The following is a 19,775-nucleotide window of genomic DNA, read 5'->3' on the forward strand; positions in this document are numbered from 1 at the left end:
AGTTTAAGTTATGTTTAACATAGCACATATGATAAATCAATTACAAATTTTAAACGTCATCATCATTTCTGTGGGGGGGGTGATGTGCGTGGCAGATCCCTCACATGGAGGTCAAAGAACGACTCTGTAGGATCGGTTCTTTGCTTCCGTTCTCTCATGTACTCTGTGAGGCACACTGGGCTGGCAGGCTTACATAAACACCTTTCCCTGCCTAACCCCAAATCTCCCAGTCGTGGGCCACCACTATCAATTGTGTAGTTCGCACTGACCTGAGGAACACAGACACGTGCAGCTTTCCTTCCGCTGGGGACACTGTGTGGGTTTGGCCTTCCTACCCATCTCGACACTAACCTCCCTCGGGTTTCCCTCCATGCCCTGTTCTCAGATGACGTGGAGAGACTGGGATCCCATACCACATCAGCATGTGAGCTAACCTGTGTAAAATGTGTGTATTCTTCTTGCACAAATCCTGCTCTACAGCGCAGAGCACTTGAAGGATTGTGCTGCGGCTGCCAGAGAAAGCTCATCTGGCTTTTCCACGCGTCTTCAGCCTGGCTAAGTGTACAGTCAGAAGCCGTGGCTCCAACAACCTTCTGTCAGGCATTTCAATACCCGGTCTCAGAAAGGTGTTAACATAGAGGCAATGGGTGGGAACGAAGATAAAGCAAGTCCCGCAGACCTGTCCAGCTCTGCAGCATGCTTTGCACAAGGCCATCCTGCTGCACCTACCTATTTATTAGTTAATTTAGAAACTTACACTATTACTGTATTTACATGGGAATCAGAACAAAGCTAACAGGCTGCAAAGAGCAAAGGCTCCCCAGCTGCCATGCAAAGCCATGTCTAAAACCGGTGCTTAAAGGGGCGTCATCACTCCTTCCATCTCTTGTGCAACTGACTGTCACGATATTAGCATTCATTTTTCATGGTCTAAACAAACTCTTCAGTAAGTTCATATTACCTACTGAAATTTCTTGAAATATTTTTTAATATTAAATATTTTTTTCCTCAAAATGTTAGAGGAAGAAAGGACAATGTGGGTAAATAATGTTGATCTGTTTTCACGTAGCACAGGCCATGGTTAATCTCAATTGTCAGCCTGAGGAGCTCTAGGATCACCCTGGGAGGTGGGGCGACTCTGGCATGCCTGCGGGGAATCATCTTGAGGGGGTTAATTGAGCTGGGAAGACACCCCAGGCACTGGGCTAGGACCCTGAAAAACGGGACAGGCAGCCGAGCACCAGCCCTCCTCGCACTCGCTCTCTGCTCCTCGACTGTGGAGGCAGCCTCAGCCCCTCCCCTGATGAAGCTTCCCAGCCAGGACGGACTGTAAGCCAAAGCAGAGCCCTGTCCCCTAAGCGGCTTTTGTCAGGGTATTTTATTACAGCGATAGGAAAAGCAGCCAGGACAATGTTTTAGCATCATTTCCCCTCACAAGCACACTGACCAGTGAGGCCACTTGTGGTCCTTAGCAAAGATGTGAGCCAAACTCTAAAATGAGATAACCAAATATCCGAAAGAAAAATGACTATTGTCGCTTAGCAACCATACCTGTGTTCATATCAAACGTCCAAGCAGGTAGTCGATCGCCCATGTTTACACTGTTTGTGGGTAGAAGAGGAAGAGAAACATGGATGGAGCCATCCACCTTTAATTCTTTTCCTCCAGAATATATTTTCACACATATGGCAGCAAGAGGGGTCAACTCGATGTTTTCCAAGCCTAAGAGAGAGTACAATCTGTCAAAATCAGACACAAACAGAGGCTGTATATACATAACAAGTGTTATGTCTCCAAAAACGATTTTGCTCTATTTCATTATTGTTTTTCATCCTAACAAATACTGTTGGATGCCTATTAAAGATTTCTAAAGTATAATTTCAAAATATTTCCTAAGTAAGTGCTAGCTGACAGTGTGACACTGGCAGATGGGCCTAAGCTTCCGCTGATGTGGTTCTGCCCCCCCCCATCTATTCACGAGCACTGGAGTCCCACCCAACGGCGTTGGAAACCCAAGCCCAGGCCGGTGAGAGGGCTCAGCGGGTGGACGTTCTTGCTGTGCCTAATAATCTGAGCCTTCACCTGCATCCTGGGTGAAGTGTGAGAGAGAACGCTGGCGCCCAAGAGTTGTCTTCTGGCATCCGTGGGCGTGCTGCAGTGAGAGCACACACACCAGTCCCCAAACCCTAACCCTGAGTTTCTTTTTAAGAAACGAAACAGCTTTAGACTCACGGGGCTCTAGAACCGTGTGATACCATAGAGGGCCTGCCGGCTGCACGTGGCTTTTATATGATGCCCAGGCCTTTGGTGCACTGATGGCCTCTCACACTTGGTGAGCAGCGGCACCAGGCTGCAAGTGAGCTCACCCGTGACACCGGCGTTCCAGCACTCCCGTGAACGACCTCTAGCTTACATCTAGAAGACTGTCAGAAGTCTCAGACTGACTTCTTCCAGAGGCAGGCTCTGGGATAATTTGAGCAGGAACTGACTTGCGAGCACACTAGCCAAAGCAAGGAAACGGGAGTGTGTGTGTGTCAGCGCCTGCATGCCCCGGGTAAGGACGGAGCCTGCTGCGTAGACCAGGCAGTGTCCTCCAGCAGTGACTGCTGTGTGCAGCAGGAAGCAGGCTGTGACAGAAGGGTGGGCCTCCTCAGGCCGGGACACTGGCAGCGTCAGTTACAACTTACAAGATATATTGTTTATATAATACACTCTCGTTACTCCCATTTCTAGATGTACCGAAGTGAGCCAAAAATTTGACACAACTGAAATACTCAACGTTACAGATTGTCTGAGGTAATTTTAGACAGTGGAGTTTCAGTTAGGTTTACAAAGAATAGCAGAAGTGGTGTGACAAATGGTTTTTAATTAAAGGCAAAATTAATTCCTTAACATTTACATCATAAGAACCTAACATCAAAGCTGTGCACTCTGGAAGGGGTATCAGCTTCTATGCAGCTAAAAAGCATTAAGTAGAAACAATGATAGCTCTCTCAGCTCTGTAAACTTGGCAAACATAACTCAGAGACCAGTTAAACAGCATACCTTTCCTGGTATGCTTTCACTGACACGCCTCAGCAGTTCGCTAAGACCGCAGAGAAAGTCGAACTAGGACACGTATTTAAGTAAAAGTTTCTAAATGAACTATTTTGAGAAGTTTTACAACAATCAAAGCTTGTTGTATTTTTTTTTTTCTTACTTGCTTTGGCTCAGATGAAATTTGGTGAATTAAAATGAAAGATCATTATGATTAGTTTGACGTAATGAATGCCAAAGACTTTGGTATAGATGTTCTTCCTTGGTTTTGTTTGCTTCTTTTTTAAGACAGGGTTTCTCTGTGTAGCTCTGGCTGTCCTGGAACTCACACTGTAGACCAGGCTGGCCTCAAACTCACAGATATCCACCTGCATCTGTCCTGAGTACCGGGATTAAAAGAGCGTGCCACCACCAGCAGCTTAATTATTCTGTCTTGGATGAAAGGAAATTGTTTATGAACAACTTAATAGTAGATACTTCAAAGTAAGGTGTATTTCGCAAACCTTAGACGAAAATCAAATGCGTAATATTATGTACCTAAATAAACAGTATTTGATAGAAAATGTATGTGCTGATGTTTCTTAGAAACGTGATTACACAATTAAAATGCAGAAGATACCTGGTTTGTTAAGAGTGATTCCAGCCGTATAGAGAAAATTGTCCACCTTTAAAAACTGTTGCAGAACTGTTAGATAGCCAGTCACGTTGCTAATATGATGGTTGTCAGGAAGTTTAATGAAGGCTTTTGAGAACTGAACACTTGGTTGAGATTTGGCATCTGGACAAAGGAAATCACATTAACAAATGGACAAAATATACACACACTAAGACAGCATCGCCGGCCAGGGCGTTTTCTAAAGTGTGGTTCTAACGATCCTGAGTGCCACCGACATCTCACGTAGTTACTTTGAGTTCAGAACTAAGAAGCTTCCTCTTACAGATTTAAATAATGAGCACTTTTATTTCACCACAGCACCAATCTGCCGCCAATGAGCCACTGGTGTGCACATGGCTGCATGGCAGGAACCCGAAGGTGCAGCGGAAGCTGTGGGAAAAGGTGTCAGTGTACTTTCGGGTCACAGAGCACCTCCAGGCTCCAGCTGCTTGACCCTGCTGCCCAGAATTCCTTCATGGTTTTCTCAGATCTCGTTAGGGGCACACAGTGATCATCCTCAGCTGGCAAGGTCTGTGTGCCCCAGGCCTGGACTTGATGGTGTGTGTCAGAACGGGCCAAGACCAAACAGTCCTCCTGCCCTTGCTTAACAGGGGCCTAGTGCCAAGCACAGCCCACAGGGGTGCCTGCCTGGGTGCACAACAGAAGGTTTGCTTTGTCTCCCACTGGGTCCCATCTTGTAACCCCAAACGGAAGCTTGTTTGAAAATGGAGGCAGTGTTCACAGGGTAGAGCTGAGAAGTGGAGAGAGAGAGAAAAAAAAGTCTTTCAATTATTTCAACTTCAGTCCTTCCGATTAAATTGTGCCTGAAGTTGACTCTACTTTGTCAAAGAAAAATGCTTCCTTTGGGCTTATGCTGGTTTAGGACGGGTTTCCAGCAAGTTAAAAAATAACGGTCCTCAGCACATTTAGCCACATAGTGGAATAGGTATGTTTCTCCATCAGAGAGCCACACAATAATTTTTAAAAGTCTTCCAGATGCCAGATTCCAGACATATACATATGACTTCGTGTCAGCCGTGCTGAGCTGATTCTCTTCTGATGTTTGACAACTGAGAACTCAGTGACAAGATGATGTTTCTATAGCCAACACAGTTTGACAAGCCACGGATCAATTCCAAAATTAAAATAATAAATTATTAAATATATTACCTTTGGCCTTGAACTTTGATGAGATCACTGATAAAGATCACAGAAGGAATCGTTTGAATTATTAGGGTGAAAATGTATCAATTTTAAAGATTTGTATGATAATGAAAGAATAATGTAAAATAATTCTCAAAATCAACTTCTAAGATTTTTGCATAAAGGTAGAAAAATAATACCTGCAAAACACTGGAGTAAAATAACACAATTATATAGTTATTATTGTTCGATTAAGATATTTGAGAAAACAATTTTCAGATCATTTAAAATACTCCCTAAAACATTCCCTGTTAAAATATGTGACCTTTATATATGAAGATATCATGATGAAATGTACTATTTTTGTATGATAACCTAAAAAATAAAAATTTCTAAATATGTGGTTTAATTATGCTGAAGATACAAATTTCTTAGAAGTAAAAAAAAAAAATGCGTCCCATGCAAATTATCTGCATTACCTCGAGAAGTGTTCTAATCTTTCTGTCCTATTGTCCACAAATACATTCACACACGTCTATTATACAATCACACTTCTAGTATGATAAGCAAATGTCTTCTTTACCAGGTATTTTGTGAGCATTAAGAAGTAGGTATTTTATGGGGAGCTGTAACATCAGAAGATCTGGGTCTAGCTTCATTCGAGCCCCAGCAGCTAAAGCCAGGACGCGTGTAGCCATGTGGCTCCTGTTCACTTTCCAACCTCCACGCATGGCTCCAGGCCATGTTCTGCCACATGCTAGCGAAATGTGCACCAAATGCTGTAACATCCAGGGAAAAGGGGCTACAGTCTTACGTAGTAACTCACTCCAAGATTAATGAACCCCAAAGTCAAGTTCTCACTTGGGAACTAATAAGTTTTCTTACTTAATCCTTCAGAAATGCACAGATAGGCTTCCAAGTGTGAGCTTTCACAAGTGGTTCTTTAGGCCACGCCTCTCTCTTGACTCTTTCCTGAGGCTTTCCTGCCTTTTAGTCATCTCCCTATGTTAGAGCTGACCATTAACTTACCCACACAAACCAAACAAGCAATATAGGCACTGTATATAGGCACTGTGTGATGCGTGTCTGTCTGAGTTTCTCCTGTGTGCCGATTAAAGGACACACGGAGGAAACGGGGGCTTTCAAACTCTTTCTTTCAGACATACAAGGGACAAGCGCCACAAAGGATGGCTGCCTTGAGGGGCCCGAGCTCCCCAGTCACAAGCCTCTCCGACATGAGCAGCCAGATTCACCTGGAGGCACACGTGGGAGCAGCGCAGACTTCCTAGTCCGAAGGTGTGGGAAACGTGTTCTGTCCCTGTCACTGGCTCAGGTGCTGTCTCACAGGCAGAGATGAGACGAGGGGAGGGTAGACAAGAACTCCCCCTATTTCCTCACATCATATGTGCCCTGTTGAGTGCACGTGAAAGGTAACTATTGCCAATACTCAAAACCATGATTTTATAATAAGATAAGAACTGGTTTAGCTCAACTTAGCAGCAATGCCTAGCGTGGACTTTTGTCACGTTACAACCAACCCGATCCTCTCACAAAAAGATCACCCTAGGACTTCCTCACTAAGGAAGTGTTACACTTACCAGCTAGTTTTCCAGTAATCAAAACAGTATCTTCAAAGAGCCAGATGTTTGCTTGGCTTTGCGGGAACAGTGAAAGCGTAACCGAAGAATATACTGGGAAATAGGACAACACAATCAAAATATTTACTGTAGGGGAAACTGAGGCAGGTCCCATTCTGTCATAGTGTGTCTCAAAAGCTTCTTGATCTACCCAAAGGACTATACATCCTACTTCAGAGATATTTGCTCATCCACATTCATTATTATATTCATAACAACCATAAATTGGAAACAGCTTAGATAACCACCAACTGATGAATGGCTAATGAAAAAGTGTTACATTATTATTCAGCTGTTAAGAAAAATGAAATTTGTGGGTAAACTGACGGATGGAGCTGGAAAAAATTATCCCAAGTGAAGTAACTCAGAGCCAAAAAGACAAATATTGCATGCACTCTTTTATATATGGCTGTCAGGTTTAGAGCATTACATATGTACGTTTTTCAATACTCAGAGGCTAGGAACCCAGGAAGGGTTCAAGGCAAAGAATGGGGCCTTCCGAGGACAGGGGAATGAAACACAGTGATAAAGAGATGACGGGGAAACTAGAATGGGAGCATTAAATGGGGAGGGGTGAGAGAGTAAAGGAGAGGGGCTATGAGGAGGGACCTCATGGAAACCCACTACTGCAGAGGCTTCCTAAAACAATCCAGATTTTTGTGGAAATGTGAACAGATCACCACATGACAGGAAAGACAGCACAGCAAGAAGACAGCTCATTCCACTAATGAAGCCTCAGTGTCAGGAGTGGGTTACATCTTGCTGAGTCACCGCACAAAGAGGTCGCCTAGGTCCCCTCCCCCAACACCACAGGCAATCGCCAAGGCTACCGGTTACCCTCGCATCCTAATGGTAAAGGTCCTGTTGCTGACATACTTACGTCATCAACCCTGGAGAAATGGAGCCGATGACCCAAAGCTTGACCCCTCCTGACTAGGGCTCATGGTGCTGGACCGTGGGTCTACATACTACTAGTAGAGGAGAGGGGTAACCGTCAAAGCCCCAGCTACAAACCCGAAGACCAGCAGCAGCGCCATGTCTGCGAGATGGCCTGGCTTAATGGTGGCACAAGTATCAAAGGGCCAACCAACCACTTTACTGAACCTAAGGCTCATTCCATGAGACGGAACTCAGACCTGACGTTGTTTTCAAAGTAACTAAGTTAGGACAGCAGAGGCTTCGTCAGTGGAATCAGGCCGCTTCAGAAGAGCCAACAGAGCTCTTTCCTCCAGGTGAGGACAAAGTAAGAAGGTGACATCTATAAAAGGGAAGTCATTCTCCCAATCAGAGAGCAAGCTCTCACCAGAAGGTGAACCCCCCAGCATTTCAGTCTTGGTCTTCCTCTCCTCCAGAACAGTGTGACGTCTCTGTTGCCCACAAGCCACCTAGCTTTCAGTGTTTTGTTCCAGCACCCCAAACAGACAAATTGTGCTGTCTACCAACGTTCCTTTCCTTCTAAACATGTTACACGCCCTCCTTACAGGTATTCTCATTTTCAGCCCAACAGACTTTCCTCCAACAGATGCAGAAATCGTTTACATCTGTGAATGCAAAACACCACTGAGGAACTTACTTGGCATCCTTCCGGTCTTCCACGGCAGAGGCGTCAAGACGTAGCCCTCTTTGTAAGCGATGATGGTTAAGCTGAGTCCTGATTGGTAGGGCACTTTTATCAATACTGCTCCATTGTTCCTAGTTACTGTGGAATTTGTCTTCGTGTAGTTGACAAATACCTCCACAACTGCCTGACTCAGGTACTGGCGACTGATGACGTCATTCACCTGGACTTTTAGCATGAATACAGACACTGGAGGGAAGAAAAACAACAACAAAACAAAAAACCAGAAGCTGAATAAGGTCAAGCCCTAGAACGTATGGCATTACACACTAAAATGTCGTTCAGTACTTCCAAATAACAAGGCAAAACGTTTTTTACATTTAGGGTGTTCATATTAATGGCTCTGCAAACAGGTAAAAACAGTCAACAAATTCATTATTCTTCCTAAACCAAAATAAATTGGAATGTTTATTATTAATAAGGCACAGTATCATTATTCTAATTTTTGTCATTTAAAAGGAGAGCAGTGAATCGTTCTTGAGGAAAGTACATTTTTACTTTGTCTGCTTTCAACTTACAGAATTTTAACACTAATTAAACACACTCATTTATGGCATGCTACTTTATTTTTTTTCTGTTAGCTAAAAGGCAGGAAATGCATTAGTGTTTCAACTACATGAAATGTCACACAGAAATCTTTCTCAAAAAAAAAAAAAAACTTCCTTCCTTACCTACATAAGATTTCATATTAATGTAATGTGAAGACATGAGAATTACAACCGGCTCTCCTTAACGCTCTGGTCTCATCCCTCAGGTACAGATCCTGACTGATATGATCAGATTTACCCCTGATGATATCCGGCAAAACAAGACAAAACAAACAAGCTTGCACCATGGACCTGCCTCTGGGAGAAAGTAACACAACATCTTTGCGGAGGATGCTTTCTTTTTCCTGTGAGGAGCTCTGGAGTTGGTCAGTGCCCATAGCGCCATTCCTTATGTGTGTGACCACAGGCCTGTGGCCCTGAAGTCCTAATGCTGCAGCCGCTGGGAGAGTGGTAATTACTCTAAGGTAAGGAGATAAAGTTAACGAAAATCTTTTTTAAGTGTTTTTATTAGTGTATACTAATTATGCACAAGAGAGTTTCATTGTGGTTGTGATGATTCTTAGTAATAAAAAAATTCTGCAACTGGACAATCACACCCCCGCCACTCCCATACGTTCATAAATACCTCATTGAGGATGACAATGCTCCACATTTGCAAAATCAAGTTCATTTTTGCTTAACATCATTTTATCAAGAAAGCACATCACACAAAAAGAAAAATCCTACTTAAGGTTAACTAAGCCACATGATGGCTAACAAATTGCCATCAGGCCTGTTTATTCCAACTTTGTAAAACCACACCTTAACTGGTTTTGGATCATTTTAGAACAAACAGAACTAGTGAACCATCACTCTGACCCTGGGAAGGGGCAGTTCAGCAGATGGAAAAGCAAAGCCGCTCTGGTCCTCCCCAGAGCCGAGATATGAGCTTAGAGATCACAATACAGTATCTCAAAGAATACATTATTGCAATCACTGTTGAGAAGTTTAACTCCTAATACCAACTAAAAAGAATAAGTTCCCCCTTGAACATGTGCGCACACACACACACACACACACACACACACACACACAGACACACTCTTCAAATCAAGGCTTCTTTAAAACTTATTTATCTTTTCATAGTATAACATAATTACATCATTTCTCCTTTCCCTTTCTTCCCTCCAGATCTTCTGATGTACTCCTCCTTTCTTTCAACCTCATGGTCCTTTTTTCATCAACTGTTGTTACACACACACATATGCATGTATATATGTGTTTAGAAATATATATATATGAGTGTGTGTATATATGTATGTATACATATATATGTATACATACACACACATATATACATACATATATGCATATGTATGTATACATATATACACACACACACTCATATATATATTTCTAAACACAGAAGTACTACACATCTGCCTGGATAATGTGCCTTGTCTATGTTTTGGTGTTAACGACCATTTGGTGTTAATGACCAGTCTGTCTGCTTTGTCCTTAGTTTCCTGCAGTTCTTGGTGTGGGTTTGAAGCCCCCTGGGCTGATGGCTTCCACTTAATTGGGAACTGTATCTTGTGTAAGCAAACTATTGCCATGCACGTGGCACAGAGGGTTACTACACTGAATGTAGCTGATGACTAAGTAGAGTTGACATGAGGTTCTTCTCCATTGGCCCCAAACCCACTGACGTCAAACCTCCAGTACCTTAAACAGAGGTAAAGACAGGGAGGCTCAGGGTTCTAGAGCTGAACTATCCTAGAAGAACTATGACTGACACACGTGATTTCAGCATCATCTCTCCCACGAACCCCCTACGTTTGTTATAGCCAAATGTCTTGGAACTTGCTTCTACAGCACAGACCTTAACTGTTTCAACTATAAATATATGTACGTAATTAACAGGCTACTTCATTTTGTGTAAGAGAAAGTAAAGGAAGAATAATATTAAATACAAGAAAAGGAAAAAAAGAAAGCAAAACCTCAGTAAAACCAAAAGTTAAAGGAATTTCCTATTTAAATTTGATAATGTACTTGTACCAACAAAATACACCTAAAGCAGTTCCTTAGCCTGTACTAATAAGACCTGAAGAGAGTTTTCATTAACGCGTGTGCTTCAAACATCCGTCTGAAAATTCTCAGAGTTCTCGGATAAAAATACTCCAATGTGTGGATATGATCCTAAAGGAAAGTCACAAAATAAGTGAAAACCCCATTTGCTCTAAGCTTGTGAAAGAACAGGCAGCAAGATAAAAAGCCCTGACTCCAGATGACCCAACTCTGGGCTCCACCGATAAGATGACTTAAAACAATCCCGCCCCAAGAACACAAGACAAATTTGATCAGAAAACAGACTTGGGGGAAAGGTTATCATCAGTACCCCCCTCCTCTGGCGACAGCTGCTGCAAGCTTAGGGAGCAGGCAGACCTGCCCAGCACACTCTCCTCTGCTATCACCTCTCATGGCCTCTGTCCCACATTGTCCTTAGCGGTGACCCTCATCACCTTCACTGCTCTGTTTCCTCTTCACCAGTGCTTAAAGAGAACAAACAATCATTTGTTATCTCGGGGTCTCTTTTCCCAATCCCTGAACATAGTTTGTCTCTTACCCTAGCATAACCTACAGCAAAAGAAGAAGAAGAAAACAAAAAAGAAGCAAATCCTTTTGCTTGAAAAGTCTGGTCAAAGCAATTCAGAAGGCACCAGTTACGAAGAATCGCCTGCTCGTGACTTAGCAGGGTGCTCTGGCCAGCTGGGCCGCTGAGAAGGCACCAGCGTGAGCAGCCAGAGGCACTGCACACCCACAGACCCTGCGCCCAGCGAACAGGCTTTCCACTACCTGAAGCAGATCCTTGTTTAAGTATATACAATTTCCAGCAAGCAATGCAATTGTCTCCATAATCTGTCGACTTTTCCCATTGTTCATTCTGCTTTCTGTGAGTGTATTATTTTCTCTGTCACGTAATTATAATTATTATGCCATGCCCACATAATCTTCTTTTCAATATGTCACCATTAGTTTAAAAATCATCCAATAACAAACGATTTCAACTGCACTAGGAAACATATAATTTAAATGCTGTACAAAAAAAAAAAAAAAAAAACCTAAAATAAAACAGATATTTCTGAGCTAGGCCCTGGGATTACTGCCTACTACTTACTGTGTGTGCTAGGTTATATGGGTCACTAAAAGCCAGTGAGTATTAAATCAGCATAAAGAAGTGTCCTTTTAAAAGAACAGTTTCCTCTTCTACAGGGATGGGCAACTTGGGTTCTAGAAAGGACTTTTAAAAATACTTATGGGTATGTATTTGGGTGACACCAACACCCTGATGTGGGAGGGGTAAAGATCTTACAAGCTCGCAGAGAATCCGGCGATCTCATTGCGCTGTTTCCAATATATAGGTTACAATTGTGCAAAGCAGACACCGCAGAAGATCCAGATTTCCTGGCAGAAAAGCCAGCCTACATTTTTCCCCAGGACGCCGCAAGCAACCACAATAATTTCGTTTGATATACTGCCACATTTTCCTAGAAATGTAACTCCAAATTAGAGGGTTTCAGAAACTGAACAGCAAAATAAGGAAATAAATTCTGAAGACTTTAGGAGATTATGCCTCAGTGAAAAATAAGCAGCAATGAAGAGCACAGAAATACAATTTTACAAACGTTTGTTCTGAATAAGGACAAATGTTGACCCCTATGAATTCATTCAATGAATGCTCAGCAAGTGCTGACTTCCAGGAACATGAGGACTGGACTGGTGCTGGAGATAAAAACGTTAAAAGAGCTTTGGGAAAGTTTAGCTAGAGGAAAAACAACATGTGAGGGAAAGACTGCAGAATTTCTGACGGCAGAGGGGAAAAGCTCTTCGGAAGCGGACAAAAGACGCTCCGATGGCACCTAACATTACATTCAATGAAAATAAGCAGAAGTTACTTCAGTGCTGATATGCTAACAGTTCCTACAGGGAGCCCAGATGTAGCTTGCATATCTATTTGGGAATCAGTTCACCCCGGTATTTTAAACAAGGACCATGCTGACATTTTGAGTTCAGAGACCCTGGAGGACCTGGTCAAGCATCCTTTGATTTCCTCTAGCATCTGATCTTTTGATCCCTTCCTAGCGAGCAGTCATAGAAAGAACTCCAAAGATGCCAGATTTCTGCTCCTGATCCAACTCAGACTTTAGCAGGGGCATTCAGAGGCCCCATTTACTCTCTGTATACCACTTGAACAAATTTCATATTCAGTCACAGAGACGTCTCAATTTGTAGCCGGGCATACAACTATCTTAAGACATAAATACAAAACATCTGGCTCTCATTTAAATGTCTGTGGAGGTATAGCTTTGAGGAGAGATACACCAGGCTTGGTTTCATTAAAGAGGGTATCGATTCCCAGCTCAAGGCTGAAATCCAAAATCCTCTGGCCTCTGCCTCCACTTTCCTATCAACCTGTTTCCCTCTAACCTGCTCCTCCACCATGTTGTGGCGAACCACATCCTGCACACCACTTCTGACCCACTGCCTGATTTCACAACAAAAGTTTTCCTGTAATGCAGTCAAGCGTATTCACCTGTGAATCCGTGGGCACCTTTCTTACACGGCAAAGCAGTGTGTCATATGGATTGCGAAGGCTAACATACCTACTATCAAGAATTTTACAGAAAAAAAAGGTTGCAGAATCCTCCTCGATGCTGTACATAAACAGTCGCTAGTCACTATCCAAGACCAAATACACGCTATGCCGGATAGGTTTATGTCAACTTGGCACAAGCCAGAGTCAATGGAGAGGAGGGAGCCTTGACTGAGAAAATGCCTCCATTAGATTGAGCAAGCCTGTAGGACATTTCCTTTGCGATTGATGTGGGAGGGCCCAGTCCCTTGTGGGTGGGACTACCGTGAGCTTATGGTCCTGGGCTCCATAAGAAAGCAGTCTAAGCAAGACATGGAGAGCAAGCAGTAAACAGCAGCCTTCATGGCCTCTACCTCAGCTCCTGCATCCAGGTTCCCTGCCCTGACTTTGATGATGAACAGCAATGTGGAAGCATAAGCCAAACAAACTGTTTTCTCAAGTTGTTTTGGTCATGGTGTTCTTATCACAGCAGTAGGGACCCTAAGACAGACAACTTTTATAAAACCTGTGTTGGGTTTCAAACCTGAGACAAATGGCTGAGATGCCTATTTAACATAGCAAAATCAGACCTGGTGGCCAGGTTCTCCCTGCTTCCCCCAGTCCCCACCTGCCTCGAGGCCCTCCTGGCTGGCATTCCCAGGACCCTCCCCTGAGCCCTCTGCTCAGGGGCTGGGCTGCTCTTCCCCATGCTGCCCTTTCCTTTACAATCCATGCACTTTGGCGCCTGCTGTCTTTGTACCTCTGGGTCTCCTGGTTGCTGCACTGGCTCTCCCTGCCCCTCCTCTCCCCCTCTCCTCACATGACTTGGCTCAGTCTGGTCATGTCCACTCTGGACTCTCCCAGATGTCCCTGCTTCTGGCTATGTTCTGCCTCACATCTACAATAAACCTTCTCCTCCACCACAGCGAGATGCAGTCATGTCCTTTCCTCTTCCTCTTTTTTTTTTTAATTCATCTGGTGCTGAAACCCAGGAACAGGCATGTTCTTTCCTTTTTATTTCTTTTTTTTTAATTTTTCATTCACTCTGCGTATGAAAATTTCAATTCGCTTTTCAATTTAAGCCAAACACCGCTTTTTCAAATATATGTTTTCTTCACACCGTCTAGATTCTGTTTGATAGGTTCCAGAGCACATAGTATCTGCTGGTGTTTGCTTGGCTTTCCCACATTCTCTCTACAAAGCTACGTATCTTAGTAACCAACAGTGTCCCACACAACTTCATGTTCTTACGGAACTTGGCAAGGGCTTCTGTGTGGACATGCACTGGTTGGAAAAGGGGCAGAGCAGGGAAAGCAACGTTGCTGAGCAAGAAGAACAGAGAAGACCAGAGGTGGTCAAGCTCCTGAGAGAAGCAAGGAGCAGTAGGCTTCATCAGGGGTTCCCTGAAATCACCATCTAATTGTAACTAAGTACTAAGTACTTCAGTAGTAAATACTTCAGTACTGAGTATGAAGTTCTGAGCCTAACCCCACAGTTGTTAGGGAAGAGTACGTTGCTACAATGACAATGCTTTTGAAAATTAATATGACATCACTTGAGAACATTTAACCTGGAAAGCTCACTCAGAATGCATCAGGACAGAACCCCCTAAATGTAAAACAACCTACCACAGCAAAGATGAAAACTTTTTTTTTTAATCACAATTACAATCACCAACAGGAGAGTTTTGCAAGCCTTTGTTCCAGGATGTGAGTTCAATATCCATATTTACTTGAAACAAGAACTGAAAGTTTAGAAAGGAGCAGAGGACAGCAAAGGAGCTTGGAAGGAGAAAGGACGTATACTTATGAGTGGAGAGGCCTTACACAACTTAATTTCCACAGCATTTCAAACAGACAACTAGTGGCCTTCTTTTAAAGGCACTAAATTAAGAAGAAAAAAAATCCAGTAAAATAGAAAAGCCACCTTTTCATTGCTTAAGCCCCAGAATTAGATCCAATAAAACTATTATTGGCTGTGGAGAGGGAAGGGAAGGGAAGGAAAGGAAAAGAGACAGAAGGGGAGGGAAGGGGAAGAGAGGGAAGAGAAGGGGAGGAGAGAAACAAAATTAAAAAATGAGACTATAGGGTAAATGATAGGAGAAAAGAGAATTCATCGTAACAATTTGGGAGCTTTTTGAATACAGAATTACTCCAAAAATCTCTTTCACCCTAATCTGAATTTCTTAATAAACTGGTACTTAAGAAAGAATCATCCACATGAAGTTGGGAGAGAAGTGAGGTGGGGATCCTGGCGGGAAGGCCCTGAAGACAGGCAGTGATGGACAGTTACGACCAAGACACACTGTACACATGTGTGAAATTTTCCACGAGCACATAAAAATAATGTGGCTGGAGATCCAGCGGAGTGGTAGAGCATACGTCACGCACCAGGCCTGAGGTTCGGTCTTCGGTACTGGAGAAGAAATGTCAAGTCAGCGGCATCATTTGGGATGTTGTTTGCATGATGGTCTGAGTACCAGCTGCCTCCCGTGAGCTCCTGTGCTTGAACACTTGGTCCCGTGTGTAGGGAGATACTTGAGAAGCTTATAGGAACCCTGCGGTTGGAGTCTACCTGGTAAAGTTGGGTCAGTCAGGGTGATCTGAGGATGATAGAGCAGACTAGCTTCCATCTGGTTATCTGGAACCTTCCCATGTAGTCCTGTCCACACAGCTGTCCCTGCCACACCCCTTCTCTACCATGATGAGTCTATCCTCAAACTGTGAACCCAGAGTCAGGCGCTTTGTCGAAGCAATGAGAAATACAACTGCTAATTCAACCACTTTAAAATGAGCTTTTCTTTTCTTATTTATCATGAGCCCTTGAGATCCAAGGTGTATGTACTAGCAGCTCTTTGCTTTCACAGCTCAAGAATACCTCATGGTAGCGATGTACCAGAGTCAGGTTTAATCATTTATTTCTTGTAAGATGTGTTGGTTTCTAATCCGCACCCTTTTAATATAAATAAACCAGGTGTGAACATCTATGTTATTTAAAAAAAAAAAAAGTCATCCATCAGGGATCTTTCAATAGCACTGATATGTCTATTTATATCTTTCAAATATGTTGGTAAAATTAGACAAGGGAAAGACAAAAATGCCTTCCAGGAAACCACAATGTTCCCTCTCATGAACAAACGGCAGCAATCAGGTTAGATTCATTAACCAGGACACAATGTTCCCATGAGGACTGATCAAGCGTGAATCATTTGAGTTGGTCACAGACTGCCTCAGCTTTCTTTGAAGTTTAGTGATGTGGTGCTGTTAAGTAGACCCAGTTTGGTACAACTGATGGACAAAGACCAGAGGAGATGTTGTGTTTCCCAGGCCAGTGCAAGAACTGTCGACTGACATGCACATAGTTGATATTTTGAAAAGTACTGTGTCTGAGACTGAAAATGCCCCCCAAAAATTCCTCAAAAATTTCCCGAAAGGACCTGAAATAGCAGCTATCAAATGTCATTACTATTTTTATTTACACAACTCTAAGGCAGGAAGCCTAGACTAAGGCAGAACCAGTTTCTGGAGTTGGAATTTATCCATTCCCAAAGAAGCGTTTGCAAGGCAGCGCTCCCTGTGCGAAGGGCAGAGGACTCTATCTCTTGCCAAAAGAATCGTCGAACCCTGCCCAGTGGTCATCGTCTCTGGCCCTCAGTCCTTGCCGCCTCTGAAAGAAAACGTCTTAGTCAATGGTATGCAGCACACAAGCTCCAAACTCACTGAGGCTTTAAAATAATGAAATGTAAAAAGCTTCAATCTCACCATCCAAGACTCCGGTCTTTACAGAATTCACTGAGCACAGTGCTTTGAGTTTGTTTAAGTGCTCCTTTTGTAAACTCCCAATTTTTAATGGCTTTACAATGGCTTGGTGCTGAGAAGGAAGGATAGGAGCAGTTTTCTCTCTTAAAATGCAGCAATAGAATATTCAAAGTGAATCACACGGCTAAAATCAGTAAATGCATCCTGTTGAGAGGACTTAATTCCAAGGAGTCAGCCAATTCTAATCAGGGTTATGTAGCCTCCAAGAACACTAGCCCACCCCAGTCAAGGTCACATAGCTGAGGGGTCTACCGGCAGCCCATCCCAGATGCCCTGATCTATTCTGAACAAGCTGGGGCAGATTTAATGTCTATCTGTTTGGCTAATCTGACACCATAACAGGTTTTTGGGTTTTTTTTCTCCTCTTTGTCTGACTAGGCCTGAATTCCTGGAAAAGCCACAACCTGAGGGCAACCAATCAGCTGACAGGTCAGGCTGACCAAAAGCTATATTTCCAAAGTAAAGTGCAGCCAGCCCTATTAACTAGGGAAAATCCCTAAACAATCAGCCAATCCTGACTCCCCTCGTACCTCTATGTCATTCCTTACCAATTAAGTTTAGGAAATACCGCACAAACCTCCTAACTGTCTATAAAATGAGCCTCTGTGTTCACTTCTGGGTCACCATTTTGCCTTGATGGTGATCCCAGCATGCTGGTAACTCCTGCAAAATAAACGCTCTTTGCTTTTACATACTACCTGAGTCTGGTGTCTTTCCTCAGTGATTTGCGGAACAATGTGCTATTCCTAAAACAAAACCCCTAGAAGCTGATCTGAAGCCATTGCTCTCAAATAATGTGCAAAACTTAGCAAAATGATAAAATATTCATAGGCGGTCCAGAAAATATTTTTTTTTGTCCATATAAGCACAACCACACAATTGCACACTGGGCACCACACACGAGTTTGCAGTCTTAACATTCCATCCTCTTGTCTCTAAACTCAGTTACCTTGCCATTCTGTGACACTCAGGTTCCGGTGACTGCTCTGACAGGTAGCAAAGACTGCATTCACTTGAACTGTGTGCTGGCTAGTTTATGTCAACTTGAAACAAGCTTAAGTCATTTGGAAAGAGGGAACTTCAGTGGGGAAAGCACCCCCACCATGGCCTGTGGCATGCCTGTAGGGTGTTGTCTTGGTTGATGAATGGTTGATGTGGGAGTGCCCAGCCCACTGTGGCTGCTACCAACTCTGAGTGGGAAATCCTGAGTTGCATAAGAAAGCAAACACAGCAAGCCAAGAGGAGCAAGAAGTGAGCGCGGCTTCAGCTTCAGTTCTTTCCTCCAGGTTCCTGCCTTGAGTTCCTCCCCTGACCCACCTCAGTGACCTGAGAATTATGATGAAGTATGACCTGAGAATTCTGAAAAGAAATAAACCTTTTCTTCCCAAAGCTGTTTGTGATCATGGTATTTATGACAGCAACAGAAGCCCTAATCTTTCCAAAATGTGAGCAGGAAATGTGAGGGTCAGTGTTCAGTCTTATCACAGACTGTGTAAAGTGTTATAAAACTGTGTGAAGTGCCTAATAAACCTATCTACCTCATTACATAACTAGCAAATATGTATTTTTTTCAGCTGATTAGTTTTATTAAAAATTAAGTTGTGCAGACCTAGAAACAAAAGAGGGCGTGTCTCGCCTCCATCCTTTCCCTCTCTCTGCATCCTGGCTGCCACAGGCTGACCATCTTCCGGCTTCCCGGCCCTCTCTCCTTGACGGTCAAGCCTCAGGCCTGAGAGCCAATGGAGTGATACCAAGAGCCAATGGAGTGATATTGTAAGCCAAGAGCAGTCCGACCCGGCCCCAACCTGGTTATTTGTCACGGTGACAAAGAGTCTAAAGCAGGCCTGGGGCAGAGTGGTGCAAAGGTGACCCAGCCTGCTCTCCACACACCCCCCACCCCCGACACAGCACCAAGCACTCTGTACGCAGCCACTTCCCGGGTGTAGGTACGGTTTATTCTTCACATCAGAGAAATAAAAAGAGCAGAGGGGTTGCAACCCTTGTCTCTCGCCCCCAGCCCCCGGAAGTGTTCCTCTCCCACGTTTGAGTGGTTTGGCTCCACTCCCTTCTTTAAATAGAGCATAAGCTTCTCTCCTGACAAGGGCCACCTGCCCTTGCCTCCCTGCCACCAAGATGCAGACTGAGAAGCCAACAGACCGTTTTCTCTTTTTTAATAAGGTAACTATTTCTAAATACGGTGGCCTGGAGGTCCCATAGAGGGGGAAAAAAAAAGCAAAGGATGTTAACAGTATTGGAACATCGTATTTACAGGGTAGTTAACATGCAGACGAAAAGCTACAATACTGAGTATCAGACGACGCAAGTCAAACAAAGGGGTCGGGGTTAGGGGGGAGCTGTGGTACCCCCCCCCAGTGGAAAAGAAACCCCAGGAAACGTTAAACTGGTAAATCAATGGCGAGTTAAGGCTTAAAAAGTGTATAAAAATAACACAGTTAATATTCAAATGGACTCCAGATACAGAATATATAAGATGAAAAAAAAAAAAATTAAGTTGTGTGGCCACAAAAAGAGTTCACTAAGGCATCAAGTAAGTTATGAGTCAGGAAGTTTAGGAAACTCTGTTTGTGCCACCTTCATGCTCCCTGCTTGTTAAGCACCTGCTATATGCAAGATGTATTCTGTCCACTGAAAAAGAGACAAAGAAACAGTTATCTTTAAATACGTGTGCTTACTATTTAGAAACAATA

General features: G+C 43.4%; 1 protein-coding gene across 1 annotated transcript in view; it reads right to left on the minus strand.

The window, feature by feature from the left end:
• Fam171b (family with sequence similarity 171 member B) overlaps nt 1–19,775 on the minus strand; it is a 56,612-nt gene that overhangs the window by 10,526 nt on the left and 26,311 nt on the right. The window contains exons 2-5 of the mRNA XM_060390383.1: nt 8,045–8,278; nt 6,433–6,525; nt 3,656–3,814; nt 1,552–1,722 (exon numbers count right to left, since the gene is read on the minus strand). Of these exons, the coding sequence (XP_060246366.1) occupies nt 1,552–1,722; nt 3,656–3,814; nt 6,433–6,525; nt 8,045–8,278 (657 nt within the window). The remainder of the gene's footprint in view (nt 1–1,551; nt 1,723–3,655; nt 3,815–6,432; nt 6,526–8,044; nt 8,279–19,775) is intronic.

Source organism: Meriones unguiculatus, chromosome 8, assembly GCF_030254825.1.
Source record: "Meriones unguiculatus strain TT.TT164.6M chromosome 8, Bangor_MerUng_6.1, whole genome shotgun sequence".
Lineage (NCBI taxonomy): Eukaryota > Metazoa > Chordata > Mammalia > Rodentia > Muridae > Meriones > Meriones unguiculatus.